Below are 24,800 nucleotides of genomic sequence, written 5' to 3'. Positions count from 1 at the left end.
CGGTGGTAAATAAAATTTAATTACCTTTATTTGCTCTGATGAGATACATATATATCTGATTAACCTGGTTTGGTCTAACCCGAAGCTAGAGCTTGCATTGTTGAGCATATTGACCTGTGGAGCTTCCACTTTTTCAATACTAAATATTCAAGGAGCTACACAATGATAATGTAACTTGTTGAATGTGACAAGTTTGAATCTAAACGTCTATCCTCGACAGTACACCATGCAAGAGGGTACACTATCTATGCATTGGCATCTGAGATGGTAACGATAGTTTTATAAAGTGGGCAATTGTTTAGTACAAACAAGATGGCAGCGTCCTTGGTTAGAAAATTAGCAGGTATATTCTTAATGTTTACACATTTGTTCCTTTGTTATTTCGCCAAGGAAGTATCTGTGATATAAACAGATTATATTTTAAAACATACTTTACGGCTTTTACTGTCTAGACTTATTCATGTTTGAGTACACACAGGTTTGTTACTAGTTTTCGTGATGCAAAATAAAGGTCAAATTTTGTTAGCATCTCGACGATAATATTTTGCCACTTATAGATAAAGTATGGAAGTAAGATTTTACAGGTAATAATTAAATTCAGTTTGTACTGGTACAGAATCCAGGAACACTGGTTAGGCTAACTGCCGAAATACAGTTGAAAAATCACAGTATATCTTGCGAGCAGATTTCAGGATCCGATTGACGAAAATAGGTGGGACTATCTAAATAATTATGAACAACTTGTTGTAATGATGCTGAGGCGGTATGTAAACGATTGTATCATATCAAGAAATACTTTATCTTTCCGGATAAATACATTCTTTACCAGCTTTCGTCCTATAATTGCCGATAAAACGCTGTACTCTTCTCAACGTGTTTCGTTTACTTCAACACTCGCCGATTACACAAGAAATTTTATGCATACCATCGTTTATCTATACCAATACTTGTGTTTGAGGTGTTGTTTAAATGTATTTTCTCCCCTAAACCGGCGACATATACCTACCAGGACATGTTTGTTATGTAGAAAATTATGGAAAGTAAACAAGGTGACTGTTTGAATACTGAACCCGTCTTGCAAATATCAATCCAATGATCTGTACCTCACTTGCATATCTTGCGAGTTACATAGGGGGATTTCCATTGCCTTTATGTCCACATTTTTGTGTTTTATTGTACCGAATGTGAAGTTACAGTGTCCACAAAAAGTTATATGGCGCGCATCTAAAGTTGTTTTCAGGTACTACATGTACTATAAGTAATGTTAAGCATTTAGCTGCACATAGAATGACTGGTTATTGCCTAAACGCATCCTTACCTGGAAACGAAAATATTTACATAAAGCTGATAATTGATTATGGGAAGAGAAATTATATCTTAATATGATAATATGAAATTAGGTGCTACCTAAAAGGCAGAGCTCCCTGAAAAATCACAGTGTCCCTTTGAAATTGAAGGAGTGGTGTTGGAATTGTCTGGAACTAAGGATTCGTTTAGGAAGTTTATGTTCTATTAGATCTATTAAAATTATAAGATCCGAAAATATGATTTTTCTAAATGCATGTTTTAGACTGCATCAAATTTAATTCTTGACATGTGAAATATTCGTAATTGTTATTTCGAAATAAAATGGATTAATTATGAACGCTTAACTTACACTGTTTTTCTAAACGTTGTGAAAATCACTACGCCGCTTTTAAAATTATATGTCATTTAAAACGGTTATTATTTGAAAAAAGATATTTGGATACAAAAATATGAAGATCGTTAGTATTTCAAATCTTTTTGAATTTTGAAAATCCATAAATGAGCAAAAAAGTTATTAAAAATTAAAAATTCTGATTCAATACGCAAACGGTGTTAAAAACATTTGTTTTGCCAACCACCAGATAAACAGATGTTAACGCGTGACGTCACGGCGATCTCTCCTATTCTGTATATAATTAAATGAAAGTTCGATATAGATTAAAATCTGCACCAAGATAAAGAATGTAAATGTTTGGCAATAAGGACTTAATGTAAAAAGTTAATGTTTCAATTCCAAAGTTAGTAGAAATTACAATTTATGTACTCCTGGAAATGACTATTGTAATTCTTTAAAATGTCATTATTGTCAAATTTTGGTTCTTTCTGAAAGGAAGAATGATTGTGTCTTACTTTCAGTCAAAAATACTGCTATAATAGACGCCTGGTATGGGGAAATTACAATCATTTACATGACTGTACAAAGCTTGTTTTAAACCCAAAGACTAGCAATTTTTAAAAGTTAATGATCAGAATTTTACCTGAGAAAAACAGAGTATGCCGAAATTCTTGAAAAACCCTGTTTATTTACTAAACTTCTAAGTTAACATTTCTATGGCTTTTTATGGTTAATCTTTTGGCACTATAAAACAGGGATGGTAGTAAGAACCTTTTTGATGTTTATTGATAGATCTAATTGATCGCCAATAGTTTTTGTTTTTTAGGTAACTCTGGTCAGTGTTAATGCTGCCCACATAAGTGGGACTTAACATTTGTTTGAATAAAATTGAAACTAAACTTGTTTTTAACGCTAATGGATGAAATATATGCGAACGGGGAGAAGATCATTATTTGCTTTTCACAGTTCAATGCCTGTTATTTTGATTCTAAAGCTGTTTTTGTTTTTAAAGTTATGTCTACTGACTACTGCACAGGCACTACACTGGAGCCTGACATCAAAACTAAACACTTGTTAAATTTCACATGAATGACTTTAGTTATACAATATTTTCAAAACTGATAATAATAGAAAAAAAACTGAAATAAAAAAAGGAATTGAAAAAAAAAATCTGGTCCAGGTGAGATTCGAACGCACGACCTCTGGTTTTCAACGCGAACTCGCTAACCACTACACCAATGTGGAATTATGACGTCATAATGACAAACATAAGTATATATGATAAAGTTTGGTCATGGCAACGTGAGGAAAGTCGTTTCAAAATGAAAATATTGTATTTTATTTCTTTTTTCTTCGTACAAAATGTATTTAGCTCTAAATTTTTATTATCAAACGCGCATTTACATTTTTTATTCAATATTCAAAGCAGTAAGTGAGACGCTTTTATCAACCGTAAACAGTAAGCGTCTACTGACGTCTTTACTGATTAATTACTATGTGCATAGAGCACATGAAAAAATCCGAACAACACCGATTCCAGAAAAGTACCACGAATTTTCAACTCGATAGTATACACAGTTAGATCTCTCTATTCTTTTTCTTGTTCATACGTGTAACCGTAATGCGACGCTGTCGGCGCCGCTTTGCGGCGCCGGTAGCTCTGCTATAATAAGTACTAGTAACATGTCTCCTCTGCATTTACAATGTATTTTAGCTCGACGATTCAACGATTAGTCTGAGTTATTCTACTCACATATCCATGCATCGTCGTTGGTGTTGACATGGGTGTAATGCTAAATGTTTTGCTTGAAACTTTATATCTCCAAGAAAACTGAAGGTATTTGGGAGAAACTCCGCATATGTCAAATTGTCTTTGGGGTCAACAGTATATTGCCATCAAAGTGCATAACTCTGGCCAGCATTTGATGGACTGATCCTCTTTCTACATCGAGGGCTGACCGGGAAACTATTGTATCTGCATTTTTGTAAATTTTACAGGAGAAAGAAAAAACTGAATATTTCTTAAAAAAACACAGCTTAGTATTACCATTCTTAGTAAATCATTATCAATTGAAATAAGAAATAATATGTTGGCTTTTAAAATGCACTCAAATAATTTATTTTTAAGATTTAGCAAAAAGTGTCACGTACAATAGTTTCACGTTCAAAATGACGTTATTGAATTTAAAAAATTACCGTGAAACTATTTTATCTGCGTTATTCATTAAATATTATTTATAAAATTCATATTGCTTGAAGCATAGACTTATTGTTTTACTTATAAATAATATAAATTACAAATATACAATGAAAATAGTGTTAGGTACAGTATTTTCTTTCTAATGACCGGGAAACTATTGTATCTGCACTTGAATTATTTTTTCATTTTTTATTATTATCTCATTGAATTATCGTTTATCTGTATTTATATTTTTGTATTTCCATCGATAAGTTGGTAAATGAATTAAACTAAACAATACCTTAAGCCAGTAATAATGGTCAAATAAAATAAAAATATGTTTATCGTTACCTTAAATTTTTTTGGTTTTTTTTTTTTTTTTGCCGGATATAAATTTCATACATGAAATCAAGAAATCAATTTATGCTAAAATAAAGCTATACAAGGGGGAAATGAGCTGCAGCATGAGAAAACCAACATAGAGCATTTATGACCAGTGTGGATCCAGACCAGCCTGCGCATCTGTGCAGTCTGGTCAGGATCTTTACTGCTTGCTAACTGTTGTAAGTTTCTCTAATTGCAAAAAGTAAACAGTATGGATCCTGACCAGACTGCGCAGATGCACAGCTATGTTGGTTAAATTTGGACCGGTTTCACCCCTCCCAAATCTTCAACAAGAATTTAATTTTTCAGGACAGTCCGTGAATTCCACTGTCATTTTTTCAGTAATGTTACTGCACTTTTGTGTTTTAACTTACAGCCAATATTGATGTGCAGTGGCATGGTTACAGAGTTCTGTTGCTTTTGAAGTGACTGTGTAAGGCATAAAAAAATTGTTTGTTTCCATTGTTTGTTTACAGTATTCCGACCTACCCAAAATAGTTGGTCCGACCCTAAAATTTAATGTTTTTATGGCCTTAGCGAATTTTTTTTTCAAATTTTTAATAAAAAATTGCAGAACTGCTATTTTCATGCTTTAAACATAGTCAGTGAACTGTGATGTTTTAGAAAGGAACTTATTGGTGCTCTAAAGACATAACCTTATTTGTATTCATTTCTTGACATAAAAATAATTTCCGAAAAGTCTCAATAATTTTAAACAAACAAAAAACATTTTCCAACCTACCTACCCTAATTTATTTTGTGCATGCTACTGAAAACAAAAAAAAATTAAGGCCTAATTTAGCTTTATGTGAACAATTTAATATGTGATTTTGTTCCCTGTATCTCCTGTGTTACAGCTACAGTAGTACAGTGAAACTTTGGTAAAGACAGAATATTATCAAGAATCATTTAAAAAAAATTGCTGAAAACAGAGATTTCTACATGACATTGTCTCTTTTTCTTTTTTGGACAAAGGTATTCATATACACTCAAAAATTTAAATCGTTATAGTACAAATAAAAAAGGACAAAACCGACAAGATGTTTTTAACAGAACTTCAGTTTATTACAATAACTTAATCACCGTTATCAATATTTGAGGCTAAAATTTCAAAAATGACAGACAGCAAAATGAAAAGCCAGAAAGCAAGCACATGACCACACGCATGTGTGATAAATGAATAATTATACTTAGGCATTCTGTCATGTCCTTACCCTCTCCAAAGCATACAACCCTCCCATGTGACAGAACAGCATAATCCGTGAGGAGTCACAAAGGAAACTAAGGTAATGCAACATGGACCTAATTTGGTCATGCTGCCATTTTCAAAAGTAAAGGACAAGAAAAAGCAACAAGATAAGCCATTATGTCACATAACAGAATGACACGTGGCTAACTCCGTCTTCTATATTTTCATAAAAGTATGTACAAAATTAAGTCCATAGCCATTAAAATGTAAGCCATGACTGTATGAATTAACATGGTGATAATAGAGCCACGTCACACTGACAACTGCCTTTGGTAATCTTCAGGACTTTGCAAACAGTGTGGGCCCAGATCAGTCTGATCAGGGCCCACAGTGTTTGCTAAGTTACAAAAGACCTATTAAACTTTTTCAAGAAGCAATTTTCTGATCCTATTTAAAATTCACAGGAAAGCCTGGATCTACAGTAAGTCTTGACAGAAATTTACTCAGTCATGAAGACACTTTTTTGCATGACATGGCTCAATTATGTAATAGTATTCAGCATTAATTGGGGAAATTGGCTTTGAAGCTTACAAGCCGAGTTCTTTCTGAAAAAATAGTAACAATTTTCCAACAATAAAAATAACACGAGGATCCACAGAGTCGTGAATCGCTCACCTCAGTGATACCAATTTACCAAATGTATAAGCTCTTGGCTTCTTGGTTTTAGACTAGATAATATTTTCAAATATTTTCCTACATTAGTGTATGTAAAAGAAGTGATTTTAAGAACAGCTTGAAATATCTTGGTAGAAACATGTTGGTAGAGGGTCACCTCACAAACATTTCTGGACAGGTTTTGTTTAAACAATTCATGACTAGCAATCTGCGAATGAGGACTTTGGCAAATGCTGAAGACCAACCTCAGACGCAACAGAATGTGATGTATGATTAGGGACTTCACTGTTTGCATGAAGGATTCACTTGTTCTAAGTAAATCAAGACCTTACACCCCCATACAAGTTTGCACATACAACATTGTACTTCATAACCAGTGTGTTTGCAGTTACCGTGAAACTATTGTATCTGTATCACATTATGTGAAAATGTTAATGTAAACTATTATTTATTTTAGTTCTTTAATATTCACATAAAACCTGAACAACAGTAACAAGTTTTCTCCTTGTTTGGTGTTTAAATTACAGACCATAATATCACAAATAATGTTTTTTCAAATTGAGACTGTAACAGGAAAAGTTACCGGGAAACTATTGTATGTGCTAGGTCAGGCAGATACAATAGTTTCCCGGTCAAAGAACTTTTAAGAAGTTGATGGTTGCAGATACAATATTTTCACATTATTAAAAAAAGAACAAGAAATTATTGAACGTTTATATAATATTTTTGCAGTAGATGTATGACATTAAAAGGCTTAAGAAAATGCAATAAAATCATTTTTGGTCAAAATGTCAGATACAATAGTTTCCCGGTCAGCCCTCGACATAGAAATATTGGTTTAAGTTTTGCGTGCCACTTCATGTCTTCAGTAAGTGCTGAAGATAATTCGTTGAAACGGTTGAAGGGCAGTGTCATACCATCAAGACACATAACTGTGTCAGGCATATTTACTGAATTGCCCACCTTTCTGCAGTTATAAAATATTTATCCAAGATTTACTGCAGGTTCATATATTAAATACTACTCAAGCATTTGCTTAAAAATTCCCATATGTCCTCGGGGGTCAGTGGAATTTTCATACCATCACGGTCCGTAACTCTGTCAAGCAATTTTACCGAAATATATCCTCTTGTTTGACCAAAAAAATATTGGCTCAAGGTTTGATGCGAGTGTCCAGTACTACTACAGGCTGAATTCCAAATAAATGTAGATCTTTCGAAAGCAAAGACATCAAACAGAATACAGAAAATAGCAAACTCTGTTTTATTGAGTTTGTTCATGGGCAGTAATGAAATATGAAACATTGCCTACGCGACTTTACACTTATCTGCGAGGTCAATGAACCTTTATAGCCCTATAGAATTATCACCTGTTTTCGGCCTATAAACTGTAGATCGATTGGCTTATATTATACTATAATGTGTTTTTATTGCCTAGACGGGGCGGAGCTTCATGCCAGTCTGACGCATTATTGTGCAGGGTATGTAGTATGGTCCGCGAGTAATGTTGTAAATTTTATGTACATTTAAATTTGATTTTCTGATTTAAGATAGCCTAAACACCAGGGATCTGTTGAATAATATTTTCAATTGTGAACATATCAGATTCTTTGCATGAGTCAGTGCTCAGGACAAAGCAATATATGGTCTGTTTGCATTGAAGATGTGGATTCTAGCAAAAGTCATATTTTGGAAAGCAAGCTACATGGTATCTTCATCTTCATCTGAACTCTCAATATCCTCAGATTCTTCCAGCAATTTTTGAACATATTTCACTGGTGTTTTTGGTTTTGGAGCTTTTTTAGTGGGCGAAAAGCCTTCTAGCCTTGAAAATCTCACTGTTTTTGTGTCATCATTTGGAATTAAAGTCCGTTTTGAGTGTTTTAAATTTTTTGGAATAATTTTGAAGTCTTTTGAGTATGAAATAATTTCCTTTCTTTTAGAGTTGAATTTTGAATTTTTTATCTTTAGATTTTTTCTTCATGGGTTTCCAAAATGTGAAAAATGATATCGCCAGTTTGTTTTCTGGAACTTGCAGTTTATGCAGCTGAATTCTTCCATTTTGCCTGAAAATAAACAAAAAATGCTTTAATTCATAACTTTCATATCACAAGAAACCTACATAATCATTGAAAATACTCCCAAGACACGGTACAGATAGATCGCGTTAACTCGCAAGTGAGGTTCAGAATCACCGGCAAGAAACGTACAGTAGTTCTATTTTACACCCTGTCTTTAAATCTTGTTTTTATGTTCAAAATCGTTCATTCATATAACAAATAACTATAATACCTTTTGATATTACCGTATTTTGGTGTGTATAGGTCGCGGTAATGTATAGTCCGCATCTAATTTTTGCTCTGGAAATGGTCGGAAAATTTAACTTCTAGCGTATTAGTCGCAGTTAAATTTCGGATTTTTTCCCCAACAATATTTAATATTTACCGGCAAAAAAGTTATGGCGGCGGCCATATTGATGCCGCGGACTGAATTATTATCAGAACCTGATTGGTGGAAATCGGACAGTGTTATTTTCGTTCCCAACCGTTTTGTACCAACAGTAGTATCGGTAACAGACTACATCAAGGAAAAGCGGCTTTTTGACACAAATGGCAGCAGACGGTTTGCGTTTACATTCTGTTATCATGCAAGTTTAAGTGTGAATTGTTTGCACAGCAATTATAACACCTTTCCGTGTCATGTAATTAACCGCGTTCTTTTGATTCTGAGTAAAAAGATTAACAAAATATCTCTTTTTGGATTTTTTCTTTGATTTAAAAACCAAAAGTAAAAAATTATCTTTCAAGTTTTTTAATACGCTAAGAATTAGTATAAACAATGTTTGGAATGGAGGCCGGATCTGTCCGGATTTTATCCAACCCGGAGTACATGTCAATGGCGTCCAGTAAAACGAAAGTTGAAACAAACGTAATTCAGACTGCAAAAACATCTTTGAATTAAAGTCATTCGTAATTTTAATGGTCAGTATGGATTATTTACGATATATTTTATTGAAAGTAACCGCTATTGGTTGAAAAGCCGCCGATATTGATATTTTTTTATCCATTTTGTTCGTTCGTAACGGATGCACGTAATTTTGCGGGAGCTACGGTCAGAAAATTGGCCCGAAAAAAAAAACTGCTGGCAATGTTCTGTCGTATAGGTCGCAGGAACTTTTTCAGGCAGCAAAATGGTTAGAAAAAATGCGACCTATACGCACCAAAATACGGTAATTAATTGCAGCGGTACAAACTCAAAACTCCGTGTTCAACCAATCTTAACTTGATAAAACCCAATTTTCTTTCGTGTGTAGTGCTGATCTCGTTCTAGCCTGCGGCGAGTTTCATGAATTTTATTGCCTTAATGCTACAAAATTAGTTATAATGTTGCATATCATAGGTCAACAATAAAGTTTGTTGACTACAATATACATACAGATTGACTTACTTACCATTCAACAGTATCCTCATGAACACGAATTTTTAACTCCACTGTCTCGACGCAAAATGGCTGACACTGAAATCCGCTTGCAAGATCCGGTTGGCATTCAGTTCGTTTATATACTGTGAAAATGGCATAAAATCCCAAACAAACACTGAAACAGTATACCAAGAAAGTAGCATTACTGAAAAAGCCAGACCGTTTTTGAAACTCACAAATAATCTTTAATTGTATATTCCATAACCTGCAATTTTGAGGACAAATGTAAACTCTGAGATGTCAGACAGCTAGCAGTCTTCCAACACTGGATCAGGAAATTTACTGATTCGAGAGAGAACAATTATAGCACTGCATAGATAACTTCAGTGTTTCCTAATTAATTCAGCTGAAGGTTTAGGAGTATATTATCAAAACTCAGAAATATTTGATAAACAAACAACATCTTTACCAACAATCAACCTGACCACTACATGTTCTGCTGTACCGTATTTTGGTGCGTATAGGTCGCATTTTTTCTACCCATTTTGCTGCCTGAAAAAGTTCCTGCGACCTATACGACAGAACATTGCCAGCAGAATTTTTTTCGGGCCAATTTTCTGACTGTAGCTCCGCAAAATTACGTGCATCTGTTACGAACAAACAAAATGGATAAAAAAACATCAATATCGGTTGCTTTTCAACCAATAGTGGTTACTTTCAATAAAATATATCATAAATAACCCATACAGACTATTAAAATTAAGAATGACTTTAATTCCAAGATGTTTTTTCACTTTGAATTACGCTTGTTTCTACTTTCGTTTTACTGGACGCCATTGACAGGTACCTGTACTCCGGGTTGGATAAAATTCGGACAGATCTGTCCTCCATTCCAAACATTGTTTATACTAATTCTAAGCATATTAAAAAAAAAAAAAAAAGATATTTTTTTTTACTTTTGATTTTTAAATAAAAGAAAAAAAATCCAAAAAGAGATATTTTGTTAATCTTTTTACTAAGAATCAAAAGAACGCGGTTAATTACCTGACGCGGAAAGGTGTTATAATTGCTGTGCAAACAACACTTTAACTTGCATAATTACAGAATGTAAACACAAACCTACTGCTGCCAATTAGTGTCAAAAACCCGCTTTTCTTTGATTTGAGATGTAGTCTGTTACCGATACTACTGTTGGTACGAATCGGTTGGGATCGAAAATAACACTGTGCGATTTCCACCAATCAGGTTCTGATAATAATTCAGTCCGCGGCATCAATATGGCCACCACCATAACTTTTTTTGCCGGTAAATATTGCTGGGGAAAAAATCCGAAATTTAACTGCGACTAATACACTAGAACTTAAATTTTCCGACCATTTTCAGAGCAAAAAATAGATGCGGACTATACATTAGCGCAACCTATACGCACCAAAATACGGTATACTGTCGCGTAAAGTGGATACTTAAAATATTCTGAAAAAGTTGTCCCCCTTTAAAAATGAATGCCATTTGTAAAGAAATAAAAATAAACAATTGCTGAAAACTACGTTCCACCTAGTAATTATGTGAAATTTCAACACTGGGACATTGCATCAAGTGGAACATAATGTAACAGTTCTTTGAAAATGATGAGTTTTTAAAGCCGTTTAACTGTCCCAATATGTGGCCCCTTTATGCAGTCCTTTCCTGGAATTCAATGTATATATCAGTATACTGACAATTGTTTAGTAGAGTAATACACATGTTTTATATGCTGTTTAATTTTCTTGTGAACCCTTCCTTTCTATGATTTGGTGTTTGATTTTTTCTCTCAAAATGTAAGGCTAAACATGATTACTTTATCTCATAATTAAAGTAAAGATCAGAAACATTCAAACTCTGTCAAAATCAATATTTAATGGACCCTCACTGCTTTTTAGCTACGTGACAGGTGAGCTTTTGTGATCGTCCGTCGTCCGTTCACAATTTCTTTTGAAGACGATAGAAACCACATTTTGCAAATGATTTTAATCAAACTTGCACACAACTTGTATTGGCATAATTTATCGGTTCCTTTAGAAAACTGGCCAGATCCCATCATTGATTTCAAAGTTATGGCCCCTTAAAGGGCCAAAATTTGCTATTTTGGCTGGTGAACAGGATAGAGACCATGTTTTGCAATAGATTTTAATCAAACTTGCACACAACTTGTATTGGCATAATATCTTGGTTCCTTTTGAAAACTGGCCAGATCATATTATGGGTTCTAGAGTAATGGCCCCTTAAAGGGCCAAAATTTGCTATTTTGGCTTTTGCAGCCATATAGAGACTTCATTTATGGTTTGATTTGATACAAAGTTGCAAAATATCCTTAACTACAATAGATCTTGGATTTCATGATGAATCCATCAGATCCAATCATAGGTTGCTGGTTCTGGAGTTACGGCCCCTGATTGACCCCTGAAAGAGCCAAAATTTGTTAATTTTTACATTGTGAACAAATTAGAAGTGACATTTTACATTTTACTTTTTTTTTACATTTTTAGCTCAACTATTCGAAGAATAGTCTAGCTATTCTGCTCACCCTGGCGTCGGCGTCGGCGTCACACCTTGGTTAAGTTTTTGCATGCAAGTACATACAGCCATCAATTAAAGGCATATAGCTTTGTAACTTATTTTTTCTTTTTCTAGCTCAATTACCAACCTCACTGGGTCAAGTCCCATAACTCTGACCTTCATTTTGGCCAAATTATGTCCTTTTTTGGACTTAGAAAATTCTGGTTAAAGTTCTGCGTACAAGTACATACAGCCTATTTCTAACAGGCATATAGATTTGAAACTTACTTCTTCTTTTTCTAGATCAATTACCAACCTCACTTGGTCAAATTCCATAACTCTGACATGCATTTTGGGCAAATTATGCCCCCTTTTGGACTTAGAAAATTCTGGTTAAAGTTTTACATGTAAGTTTCTATCTCAAAAACTAATGCAGATATTGAATTGAAACTTCACATGTGCTTTCGGGGTTATAGAACTAGTTGATAGCAGCAAGTCCCATAACTCTGATATGCATTTTGGTCAAATTATGTCCCCTTTTGAACTTAAAACTCTTTTGATATTTAACCTTTTTGGGTAATATTTTCCTGCTTTTGGGACAATATTTCGAATAGTCGAGCTTGGCTGTCTTACGGACAGCTCTTGTTATGATTAAATGTAGTGAACTGAGCCAGTCTATATCCTATGTCCAGTATCATAATTTCAACATCATTTCTCTGTGAAAATCTCTAAAATAGACTGGCTTTTGTCTGTATGAAATTGAATTCATCAAAAAAGGGAAAAATGTAGAAATATATTTATTATCAGTCTAGTGGCTAGTCTAAGATTTCATTTTGCTATGTTTTGCTACAAACTTGCACAGAATGTTTATCTTGATCTCTAGGCCAAGTTAGAAACTGGGTCATGTGGGGTCAAAAACTAGGTCACCAGATCAAATCAAAGGAAAAGCTTGTTAACACCCTAGAGGCCACATTTAAGACTCTTCATCTTCATGTAACTTAGTCAGAATGTTTATCTTGATGATTCCTATGCCAAGTTCAAAACTGGGTCATCTAGGACCAAAAGCTAGGTCACCTGCTCAAATCAAAAGAAAAGCTTGTTAACATTCTTGAGGCCACATTTATGACCCTGTCTTCATGAAACTTGGTCAGATGTTTGTGCTGATGACCTTTAGATCAAATTCGAATCTGGGTCATGTAGGGTTAAAAACTAGGTCACCTGCTCAAGTCAAAGGAAAAGCTTGTTAACACTTTAGGCCATATTTATGAACCTATTTTCATGAAACTTGGTCAGAATGTTTATCTTCATGATTCCAAAGCCAAGTTTAACAGATGAGCGATATAGGGTCATCATGACCCTCTTGTTGGATATTTTGCAGGTTCTTCAGTTAAATTTCAGTAAAAATAAAGATGCAGTTCCTGTTGCAGCAGATATGATGAAAGTGCCCTTGACCGAGGACTTGTATTACTAGGCAATAGTCTTGTTTAAGATTTTTTTGTCCCTCTGTTCTTCTAAAACTGAAAAAAATACAGTTGTTCCAAAGACATAGGGGGGGCATAAAGTGTTGACCCTGTCCGTGTGTGTGTGTGTTTGTGTGTGTGTGTGTGCATGTGTTTGTTTGTGTTCGGGAAAGGGTGGTGTTCGTGTCCGGGCCATAACTTTAACATGCATGGTCCGATTTCAGAATAATTTCACACAAATGATAAGCATGGATAGTCGATATGTCATGCGCAAAACCATTTCAGTAGCTCAAAGGTCAAGGTCACAGTCCTTGGTTGAACTTAGCCAATTTTCACTACATATTATACTGATAATGTGGTCTTCGTGTCCAGTCCATAACTTTGACATGCATGGTCCATTTCAAAATAATTTGACATAAATAATAAGCATGGATAGACGATGGGTGATACGCAACAACCAGATCCCTTGGTCTAAGGTCAAGGTCACACTTAGAGGCCATACAAGAATGACTTTGTCCTGAGCATTTCTTCTTCCTGCATGGAGGGATTTTCATGTAAGTTGGCTCAGTTGTACACCATCATGAGACAGAATGTCATGTGCAAGAACCAGGTCCCTAGTTTAGAATTACTTCCCATTGTTGTTACTATAAATAGCTTATATTGTAATGTTTTTATTACTGGTCGTAGGGAAAAATCAAGACCACTTTTCTGTAGTACAACATGCATGTTACATCCAATTTTGAGATGTATTTTGACCTATCTCTACCTGGTAAGGACTTTTGTGTGGAGGTAGAATTTTTAGCTCACCTGTCAGATAGTGACAAGGGGAGCTTTTGTGATCACCCTTCGTCCGTCGTCCGTCCGTCCGTGCGTGCGTGCGTCAACAATTTCTAGTCTGCACGATAGTGGTTTCATTTATGATTTTATTTTAACCAAACTTGCACACAACTTGTATTACCATAAGATCTCGGTTCCTTTCTTGAACTGGCCAGATCCCATTATGGGTTCCTGAGTTATGGCCCCTGAAAGGGCCAGAATTAGCTATTTTGACCTTGTCTGCACAATAGCAGCTTTATTTATAACTTGATTTTTACCAAACTGGCACACAACTTGTATCACCATAAACTCTTGGTTCCTTTCTTGAACTGGCCAGATTCCTTCATGGGTTCAAGAGTTATGGCCCCTGAAAGGGCCAGAATTAGCTATTTTGACCTTGTCTGCACAATAGCAGCTTCATTTATGATTTTATTTTAACCAAACTTGCACACAACTTGTATCACCATAAGATCTTGATTCTTTTCTTCAACTGGCGAAATTCCATTATGGATTCCAGAGTTATGGCCCCTGAAAGGGCCAGAATTAGCTATTTTGACCTTGTCTGCACAATAGCAGCTTCATTTATGATTTGAATTTAATCAAACTTGCACAAAACTTGTGTCACCATAAGATCTCAGTTCCTTTATTAAACCGGCCTGATCCCTTAATGGGTTCCAGAGTTACAACCCCTGAAAGGACCAAAATTAGCTATTTTGACCTTGTCTGCACAATAGCAGCTTCATTTATGATTTGATTTTAACCAAACTTGCACACAACTTGTATTATCACAAGATCTTGGTTCCTTTCTTGAACTGGCCAGATTCCATCATGGGTTCCAGAGTTATGGCCCCTTAAAGGTCCAAAATTGGCTATTTTGGCTTTTGCAGTCATATAGATACTTCATTTATGGTTTTATTTGATACAAACTTCCAAAATATCTTCAACAACAATAAATCTTGGATTCCATGACAAATCAGATCCAATCGTAGGTTCCAGAGTTATTTTATATCTGATTACCTCCCCTGATTGTAATCAAAATGGATTTATATCAGTAAGTATTTATAGGATTTATTTGAAATTTCATTATTGTCATTAGTTGGACTGAGCCAATCAGGGTAGATAACTATGGACTGATTTTATGTCAAATTACCTCCCTTTATTTCAAATTAAAATGGGTATATCTCCGTAACTAATGAAGATACTGATCTGAAATTTCATTTATGTCAACAGATTTATTTGGCAGATCCTTCTTTTGTTCACTTACAATAATTTTATTTTAATTACTTCCCTTTTACAGGGTTCGAATTTAGCCTGATTTTCTACCTGCATTTTTTCGCAAGTGGTGTTTTTTTAACTTGCTAAATGAAAAACAACTTGCATTTTCCGCGACATGTTACTTTCTTAGAACATTAACACAAACATCCACGTGACAAATCCAGCCAATCGTATTTGCGCTATATAAATAGTAACTTATTAATAGATTACCAAAAAAACCCCACCGGATGCGGTAAACGTCATCAAAATTGGCGCAGGTACTTGTCAGCAGTTGAAAAGACATGCGCACAGGACAAGTATCGAGTGTAAACGTCCTTTCACGATGAAAGATGAAAGAGTGCTCCAAAAGAAAGAACAGTGTAAGATCGAGATGACCGTTAGAAATGCACATTATTCGGCCAAAAATTTTCACTCGCATAAAAATGCTGGTGTCTGGAATCTCACCTTGCAGTTTGAAATTTGCACTCGCATTTCGCGAGTATGCGAGCTTAAATTCGAACCCTGTTTTACGTTACTATAAATAGCTTATTTTTAGTAACTTTTTTATTATTGGCCGTAGGGAAAAACCGAGACCACTTTTCTGTGGTACAACATGGATGGTACCTCCATTTTTTAGGTGTATTTTGACATATCTATACCTTGTAAGAATTTTTTTTTCTTTTTGGTTAAATTTCTTCCCTTTGTTGTTCCTGTCCTTTGGACTTAGATATTTTTTCTGAGGACCTTCTTGTCCTCAAGTGCAGTGATAACAGGTGAGCGATATAGGGCCTTCATGGCCCTCTTGTTTTTTTTTTTAAGATTAACTTTCTCATGTTGCGGGGGCATCCGTACCTTTCTAGTTTGAGGTATCACTTGATTATACTCTTGTATATATTAAAGTTTTTGCTAAATTGATTGTGGCAAGGATGAAAAAATGTATACATTGTATGTAAATTGTCATCTATGTATTCTGTTGTTTCCTTTTTTAAACAGGGACGCTGGCAACAAATCTAAGCCACCAAGGTACTCCAGCAAGTTCAGCATCAACCCTGTTACAAAGGTGTCTTGGTAGAAACCCGGGTACTACATGTTTGCCAGTCCAGAGATGTTTCTCACAGTGGACATACCAAGCACAGCCAAAGTTGTTACCTCAAAAAACAGGGTAAGCTTATTATTGAAGAAATGTTTTAAAAATTGTATTTGGCCAAAACAAATTAATATTGTGGTTAAGGTCACATGTTAAAAAAAAGTTAAGGTATGTAGGAAGGAAACAAAATTGCTTTATTTTTGCTAAACAGCACTGTAGCAGAAATAGTTAAACAGTAGTTGGATGAAAACTATCATCCAGAAAGGATGTCATATTTTTGTTGAATTTTTAAATGACTTTCTTTTTTTCATAAAAATTATTTAATTATTGATGGATTTGTTTCAAACTTAAAATGTTTTTTCCCCTTAATCATCCCCCAACTTTCTTTTGGGCAAAAGGGGCCAAAACTCTTCGCCCAATATGAATTATCTCCCCTTTTTACTTAAAATTTTCAGGTTAAAGTTTTGTCCCTTTCCCCTCTGTTAGTTTTACTGTTTGGTTTTGATTCAAACTTAAAATTTTTTGTTCAAAAAAACCTCCATCATATGACACAAGGTCCTTAACTCTGGCAAAATTTTTTCATTAATTAACCCCCCCTTTAGCTCCCCTAGCAGTGCTGGTGAGCTTTGTGATGGTCATTGCCCGGCGGCGTACGGACCCGTTGGGCGTCCTCCTTTAAATTTTTTTTGCCTAGTTAACATTTCTAGAGGCCCCTTTTTTGACCCAATTTTTATTAAAAATTTTTCAGAATTTTTGTCTTAAGGGTCTCTAATCAAGTTTGAAACTGGGTAATGGGGGAAATCAAAAAACTAGGTCAGTGGGCCAGATCAAAAAAAATCTTTTTAACACTCTAGAGCCCCTTTTTAATTTTTTTAAAACCAATGAAAAATTGTTTGGTGACCTCTAGGCCAGGAAAGGGATCGGGGGTCATGTGGGTAAAAAACTGGGTTTCCTTTCTTTGGGGGTAAAAAACTGGGGCATTTGGTAAATCAAAAAAAATTTGTGTATGCAATGGGGCTGCATTTACACTGGTCTTTAGAAAATGATTTTTTAAATTTTTTTGTCTTGGAAAAATTAGGTCATACGGGGAATAGGGATCATTTGGGGTAAAAAACTGGTCCCCGGGTTTCAAACCCAAAAAAAAACCCCTTTGTGTATGAAATTGGGGTGCTTTTTTTCATAAATTTTCGGGGGATTTGTTCAGAATGTTTGTTTTTGATGAAATTGGGTTTAAAATTTTTGAATATGGGTATTTGGGGTAAAAAACGGGTTTCAACCAGTCAAAAAAAGAAAAAACTGGGAAAGCAATAGGTGCTTTTTTTTTCACTGGTTTTTCGTGGAATTTAAACCCAGATTGTCTTGACCCAAGTGTGGTTTAAGTTTAAATTTTTAGGTCATGTGGGGCCCAAAAACTGGGTCACTTTTCAAATCAAAAAAAAAATTGGTGGGTGAAATTAGGGGCGGAAATTTTCCATTTTGTTTTTGCAAAAAAACCGGGGCAAAAATTTTTTTCTCCATGAAATGTAGATGATTTTTTTTATCTGGGTCCCTGCGGGTCAAAAAACGGGTTTCCCCAAGGTCAAATAAAAAAAAAAGGTTTTTTTTTCACTTTGGGGGCCCAAAATTTTTTTATTCAATTTCATAAAAATTGGTCAAAATGTTTATCAGGGAAGTTTTGGTTGATTTATATTTGGTCTTGTGGGGGTCAAAAAATAGGTCAAATAAAAAGGAAAAACCCTTGTTTACACTCTAGAAGCCACTTTTTTGCTCCAATCTTCTCGAAACTTTTGTCAGAATATTTGTCTCCATGAAATCTTGGATGGGTTCTAATCTGGGTCAGATTGGATAGAAAAACCAGGTAACTAGGTCAAATCAAAGAAAATGCTTGTTTACACTCAAGAGGCCACATTTTTGGTCCAATCTTAATGAAAATTGGTCAGAATATTTGTCTTAATGAAATCTCAGACGGGTTGAAAATTGGTTCAGGTTGGATCAAAAACTAGGTCACCAGGTCAAATCAAAGAAAAAGCTTGTTTACACTCTAGGGACCACATTTCTGATTTATTCTTCATAAAACTTGGTCAGAATGTTTGTTATTGTGTAGTCTTGGATGATTTTGAATCTGGGTCACGTGGGGTAAAAAAACTAGGTCACCCGGTCAAATCAAAGAATAACCTTGTGTATGCAGTAGGGGCTGCATTTTACACTGGATCTTCATGAAATTTGATCAGAATGTTTGTCATGATGAAATCTAGGTCAACTTCGAATATTGGTCGTCTGGGGTAAAAAACTAGTTCACCTGGTCAAATCAATTTTGTGAGAATATTTGTCTCCATGAAGTCTTGGACGAGTTCTAATCTGTGTCAGGTTGGGTCAAAAACTAGGTCACTTGGTCAAATCAAAGGAAAAGCTTGTTTACACTCTAGAGGCCACATTTTTAGCTCAACTATTCGAAGAATAAGTAGACCTATCCTACTCACCACGGCATCGGCTTCGGTGTCGGCGTCAGCGTCGGCGTCACACTTTGGTTAAGTTTTTCGTATCAGTCCACTTTTTGACAAAGTCTTTTGAGATAAAGCTTCGAAACTTTCAACACTTGTTTATCGTCACGGTGTCTAGTTGTAGGCAAGAGTACATAACTGAATTATGGCCCCTTTTGACTTTGAAATCTTGGTTAAGTTTTTCGTACCAGTTCATATTTTGACAAAGTCTTTTGAGATTAAAGCTTTGAAACTTTCAACACTTGTTTACCCTCATACGTCGTTATAGGCAAGAGCAATAACTTCTCAAGAATTTTGGCTGAATTTTGGCCCTTTTGGACTTAGAATCTTGGTTAAGTTTTTCGTACCAGTTCATATTTGGGGAAAGTCTTTTGAGATTTAAAACTTTGAAACTTTCAACACTCGTTTACCATCACTATGACCAGTTAAGGCAAACGTACATAACTCCATCAAGGATTTTGGCTGAATTATGGCCCCTTTCTACTTAGAAATCTTGGTTAAGTTTTTTGTACCAGTTCATATTTTGTGTAAAGTGTTTGACATATGGCTTTGAAACTTTTTTTCACTTATTTTTTATATAGTCTTTATCTGTAGGAAAGGTACATATCTCTATCATTTTGTTTTGGCTGAATTACGGCCCTTTTTGGACTTGGGGAAACTGTTCTGTTTTCATTTCAAGTCCATGTTTTGTCAAAACTACTTGACATAAACTTTTAAACCTTGAACACTTGTTTATCATTATGATTTCCATTTGTAGGCAAAAGTTTCATAAACTCTGACAACTATTTTGGCTGAATTATGGCCGTTTTGGACTTTGAAATTGGTTACACTTTGCCATTTAGTGCAAGACTTATTGAAATCCACAAATACTGGAACATTGTTATTCTAATCTATTTTTTTCTTTTGTCTGAATATCTATGTTAATATTTTGACCCCATTCTTCAATCAATTCTTCGAATAGTCGAGCGCGCTGTCATCAGACAGCTCTTGTTAGCTCACCTGAGCACGTGCGTCAAGTCGTCTGTCGTTAACATTTGTGTTTAAACGACATCTTCTCCAAAACCACTGAATGGATTTTGATGAAACTTGGCCATGATGTTTCTTGGGTGGTCCTCTACCAAAGTTTTTCAAATGGTTCAGCTTGGTGGCACATAAGGGTTATCAGAGCTAAAAATAGAAAAAACTCCAAACAACATCTCCACCCAAACAGATGGCCCGATTTTAGAATAATTTCACACAAATGATTAATATGCTACCCTCTACCAAGATTGTTCAAATCATACTGATTTGTCAGAAAACAGGGCCGCCAGAGGGCGTAGTCACTTTTCCCTATATGTTACATTGTATATAGTGGAAACTTTAAAAATCTTCTTGTATGAAACTGCTTGTCCGATTTTAGAATAATCTTACACAAATGGTCCTTGTGTGACCCTTTACCAAGATTGTTCAAATTATTTTGATTTGTCAAAAAACATGGCTGCCAGAGGGCGTGGTCACTTTTACCTATATGTATATAGTTGAAACTTTAAAAATCTTCTTGTTTGAAACTGCTGGCCCGATTTTAAAAAAATAATTTTACACAAATGGTCCTTGTGTGACCCTCAAGATTGCTCAAAATTTTTTGATTTGTCAAAAACATGGCCGCCAATAGGCATGGTCACTTTTCCCTATATGTATATAGTTGAAACTTTATAAATCTTTTTTTGTGTGAAACTGCTGGCCCGATTTTAAAATAGTTTTGCACAAATGGTTCTTGTGTGACCCTCTACCAAGATTGTTCAAATTTTTCCAATTTGTCAAAAAACATGGCTGCCAGGGTGTGTGGTCACATTCTTCTCTGAATCAATAATAGCTAGAGCCTTGATATTTGGCGTGTGATATCAGATATCTACCATATTTGTTCAAATTATTGCCCTTGGTTCAAAAGTATGTGTGACATGTATATAATATAGGCTAACATAGAAGAAACCTAACTCTGTACTTATACAAACACACTTGAAGACTTGTACACAGGTGAGTGCATTAGAGTCAATGACCCTATTGTTTATCCAATCTTAATGAAAATTGGTCAAAATATTTGTCTCCATGAAATCTCAGACTGGTTTAAAATTGGGTCAGAATCTAGGCCACTTGGCCAAATCAAAGAAAAATCCTGTTTACACTCTAGAGGTGACATTTTTGTTCCAATCTTATGAAACTTGGTCCATGAAAACTCGGAAAAGTTTGAAACTTGGTCATGTGGTATCAAAAACTGGGTCACTAGGTTAAACAGTCATCATGTTTGCACTGTTATGGTGTGTTACTCAGATAAGCGACCTAGGGCCATCTTGGCCCTCTGTATATAGGTCCATTCATTTTCTGCAATCTAAAAGAGCTATAGCTTTGAAACTTTGTACACTTGCTTATTATCATTTAATTAGTATGTAGGTCAACCTTAACTCTCACTTGCATTTTGTCAGAATAATAGGCCTTTTTAACTTGGAAATCAGAATTTCTTGGTTGTTTTTTTTTGTTTTAAGTTCACTTTTCTTGAATACTTACTATAGCTTTGAAACTTCATACATTTTTTTGTCATCAGATAAGATGGGTAAGGACGCCAAGAACCAGAACTCTTTTCATACGTATGGTCCAGCATTTGCAGACAAGCGATGGCACACGTAGGCGGTGCTCTTGTTTCATAAGCTGATATTTTACACATGATTTTTGCCTGTTCTAAATGTGCATTGTTGTATTTTCACTTCTGATTAAAGTTTTAGCTAAAACTACCCAAAACAAAAAAAAATGAGGGGTTTTCGGACATGAAAATTTGAGGAACACAACTTTTACACTGTCCTCTTGGTATAAATTGTAAGGTTTGATCTATTCTTACCAGTTTGCGTCAAATCAAATCTGACGACATTTTCCAGAAAGTTTTTTGCTAAAAAAGTGATTGTAGAAATCATCTTTACATTCAGCTTGGCAGACATCTGAAAAACTAGCACCCAGACCAGTGCATTTGTTTGACCAATTAACCTTTAGCGTGCTAAATTTCTGAAAATGTCGTCAAAAACGCAATCCAGCTAGGTTGGCGCTTTTGTTGAGTAAAAAAGTATACTTTAGAGTTTTGTCTTATTTATTTGCAGTTCCCTGCTTCAAGTTTGCCAGCCATTTGTAAATAGTAGAAGGACTGCTGTTAGGTATGGGGTAAGGACTGGACTACCCAAGACAGTGAAAGCCGTACCTGGAAGATTTTTCCGTCTGCCATGGGGAATTTATATTCGCACAAGAGCTGGCAGGCATAAAAAGAAATGGGCTAAACCGGACTGGATCAATGAACGAGGAAAATACCATGTGTTCTGTAACAAACAACAGTCAAAAATGCTGGACAAGATGACCACAGATTACTGGAAGAAAAGGCGTTATTATGTGAATGATCCATATGAACCCTATATGAAACGGACTGATCGTAATTATACACCACCAAAGTTCTTACCATGATTATAATAATGGGGGGAAATTAAATGTTAATGTATAAATATAGACCAAAGGAGTGTAAATGCTAGAATATATTTGTTTCTTTGTATATTCCCTGTCACTTTACCCAAACATTCAAACCAAAATGATTTTCTGCACTCGGAATAAAGGTACTTTCAAGGAACTATTTATGCTGTCCTCCCTCAGAATGTTATCAAAATTAGCAATAGAGGTTTTACATTGAAGTTGATGTTTAAGTGCTTGATAATGAAACTTGATTGTAACAATATTTGAAACATTAAAGATATTTAAATATTCAAAGCTTTTGAAAGCCATAGTAGATCTAGGTCTTCCATCCACAGATTTTCAATTACATGCTCACATAACATGAATGTTTACCTGGATACAGCTTTAAATCCATAGTTTGAAATGTGCTTCAAACCAGATAATTGAGCTGCACCATGAGAAAACCAACATAGTGTATTTGCGACCAGCATGGATCCATACCAGCTGCGCATCCACACAGTCTGGTCAGGATCCATGCTGTTTGCTTTCAAAGCCTGTTGCAATTAGAGAAACAGCAAACAGCATGGATCCTGACCAGACTGCGCGAATGTTCAGGCTGGTCTGGATCCATGCTGGTCACAAATACACTATGCTGGTTTTCTCATGGTGCGTATCATGAAGACCCCACATTGATACAGCTGGTTCTGGACAAAACTGAGGGTTAAAATATGCTTAGAGCTCAGCCACTCCAGGCAACTCTTAGATCTAAAATCGCAAAGATCATCGTATATTTATTCCACCCTTCAAAAAAGAGAGGGTTTATTGTTTTGCTCATTCCTTATTGATCAGTAGATTGTTATACCATTTGGTTTCCAATAAATAACTAGAGAGCGCTTGATCTCACAAGGTTTAAACTTCATAGAATGATTGCTTGTGGTTAGTAGATGACCCCAATTGTATTGTAGCTCAGCAGGTCAAAGGTCAAGGTCACAGATACCAGGGTACCGAAAATGGTTTCCCCCTAGTAGGCAAAGACAGTTTTGGCCTACTGTCCTCAAACTTCAAAGGATGATTGCTTGTGGTCAGTAGGTGACCCTCTTGTTTTTTGGTTTAATAGACCAAAGGTTAAGGTCACAGTCACCTTAAGACTGGAAACGTTTTCCACTCAAGTAAAACAGTCATCAGACTTCATAGGACTTTTGCCAGTCTCTATTGTTTTTGGGGACTGTTGGTCACAAGGCAAGGTTACAGAGACACCTGGAAACTGCAAAACAGTTTCAGCTCAATAAAGAAAGAATGATTTGGCTTACAGTCAGCTGACTTTAGAGTATGATTACCTGTGGTCAGTAAAAGGCCACTGTTATTTTGGTGGTCAGTAGGTCAAAGGCCAGGGTCATTGTGATCTTTGGACTGAAAATGAGACAGGCCATCATGGGGGTCATATTTGTTTTACAAGCAGCTCTTGCTGCCTATTTGCTTTTAGCTCAAATGGGCATGATGTGCTGAAGGGTGAGCTGTTGTGATCATACTTGTTCAACTGTTACCAATCTGGTCATCTATGTGTCAGCAGTTTTATCAGTTTTAACGCATCAGAGCCCTCATTTCGTCAGCAGTTTTCATGAAAAATACCTACTAGCATGTAATGTTGGTCAAGTTACATAATCAGCAAGATTGCATCAGTAGCACCAGAGTTTTGGCCCTTTTAGATTAGTGATATGTTTCAATATTTTACAAATTTGATACTTAAAATGTATATAGCCACAACATCTTGTTCAAGTTTTATTATTGGCATGGTTCATTCAGTATTAGCATTGTCCTTAAGTTAGTTTTATCAAACCTGTGTTAAGCAACTAGTCAAGGGTATAAACAAATTGGCTTCCTAAGATGGTTGACTACTAGTTAATACACATAATGATTTTTAAGGAGTACAAACATTTTCACTGGAAAGTTTAATACATATGAGCCGTGCCATGAGAAAACCAACGTAGTGGCTTTGCGACCAGCATGGATCCAGACCAGCCTGCGCATCCGCGCAGTCTGGTCAGGCTCCATGCTGTTCGCTTTTAAAGCCTATTGGAATTGGAGAAACTGTTAGCGAACAGCATGGAGCCTGTTAGCGAACAGCATGGAGCCTGACCAGACTGCGCGGATGCGCAGGCTGGTCTGGATCCATGCTGGTCGCATACCCACTATGTTGGTT

At 35.5% G+C, this 24,800-nt stretch overlaps 1 protein-coding gene across 1 annotated transcript; it reads left to right on the top strand.

Moving 5' to 3' along the window:
• The first annotated feature begins 229 nt into the window (after window positions 1–229).
• On the top strand, window positions 230–22,915 carry LOC123547494 (39S ribosomal protein L35, mitochondrial-like). Its single transcript, XM_045334646.2, has 3 exons — window positions 230–343; window positions 16,547–16,715; window positions 22,264–22,915. Exons 1-3 carry the CDS (start codon window positions 313–315, stop codon window positions 22,616–22,618), a joined length of 555 nt encoding a protein of 184 aa, XP_045190581.2. The 5' UTR covers window positions 230–312; the 3' UTR covers window positions 22,619–22,915.
• Window positions 22,916–24,800: the final 1,885 nt, after the last annotated feature.

The sequence above is a fragment of the Mercenaria mercenaria genome, chromosome 9 (genome assembly GCF_021730395.1).
Source record: "Mercenaria mercenaria strain notata chromosome 9, MADL_Memer_1, whole genome shotgun sequence".
Taxonomy (NCBI): Eukaryota; Metazoa; Mollusca; class Bivalvia; order Venerida; family Veneridae; genus Mercenaria; species Mercenaria mercenaria.
Note: the sequence above shows the minus strand (reverse complement) of the source record. Positions and strands in the feature narration are given on the sequence as shown.

Bases quoted from the DNA above. Each gene is read 5' to 3' on its own strand.
- LOC123547494 (XM_045334646.2), top strand. From the start codon at position 313: ATGGCAGCGTCCTTGGTTAGAAAATTAGCAG. The intron at 344-16,546 runs GTATATTCTTAA...TTTTTTAAACAG, and splicing joins CTTGGTTAGAAAATTAGCAG to GGACGCTGGCAACAAATCTA. The intron at 16,716-22,263 runs GTAAGCTTATTA...ATTTATTTGCAG, and splicing joins TTGTTACCTCAAAAAACAGG to TTCCCTGCTTCAAGTTTGCC.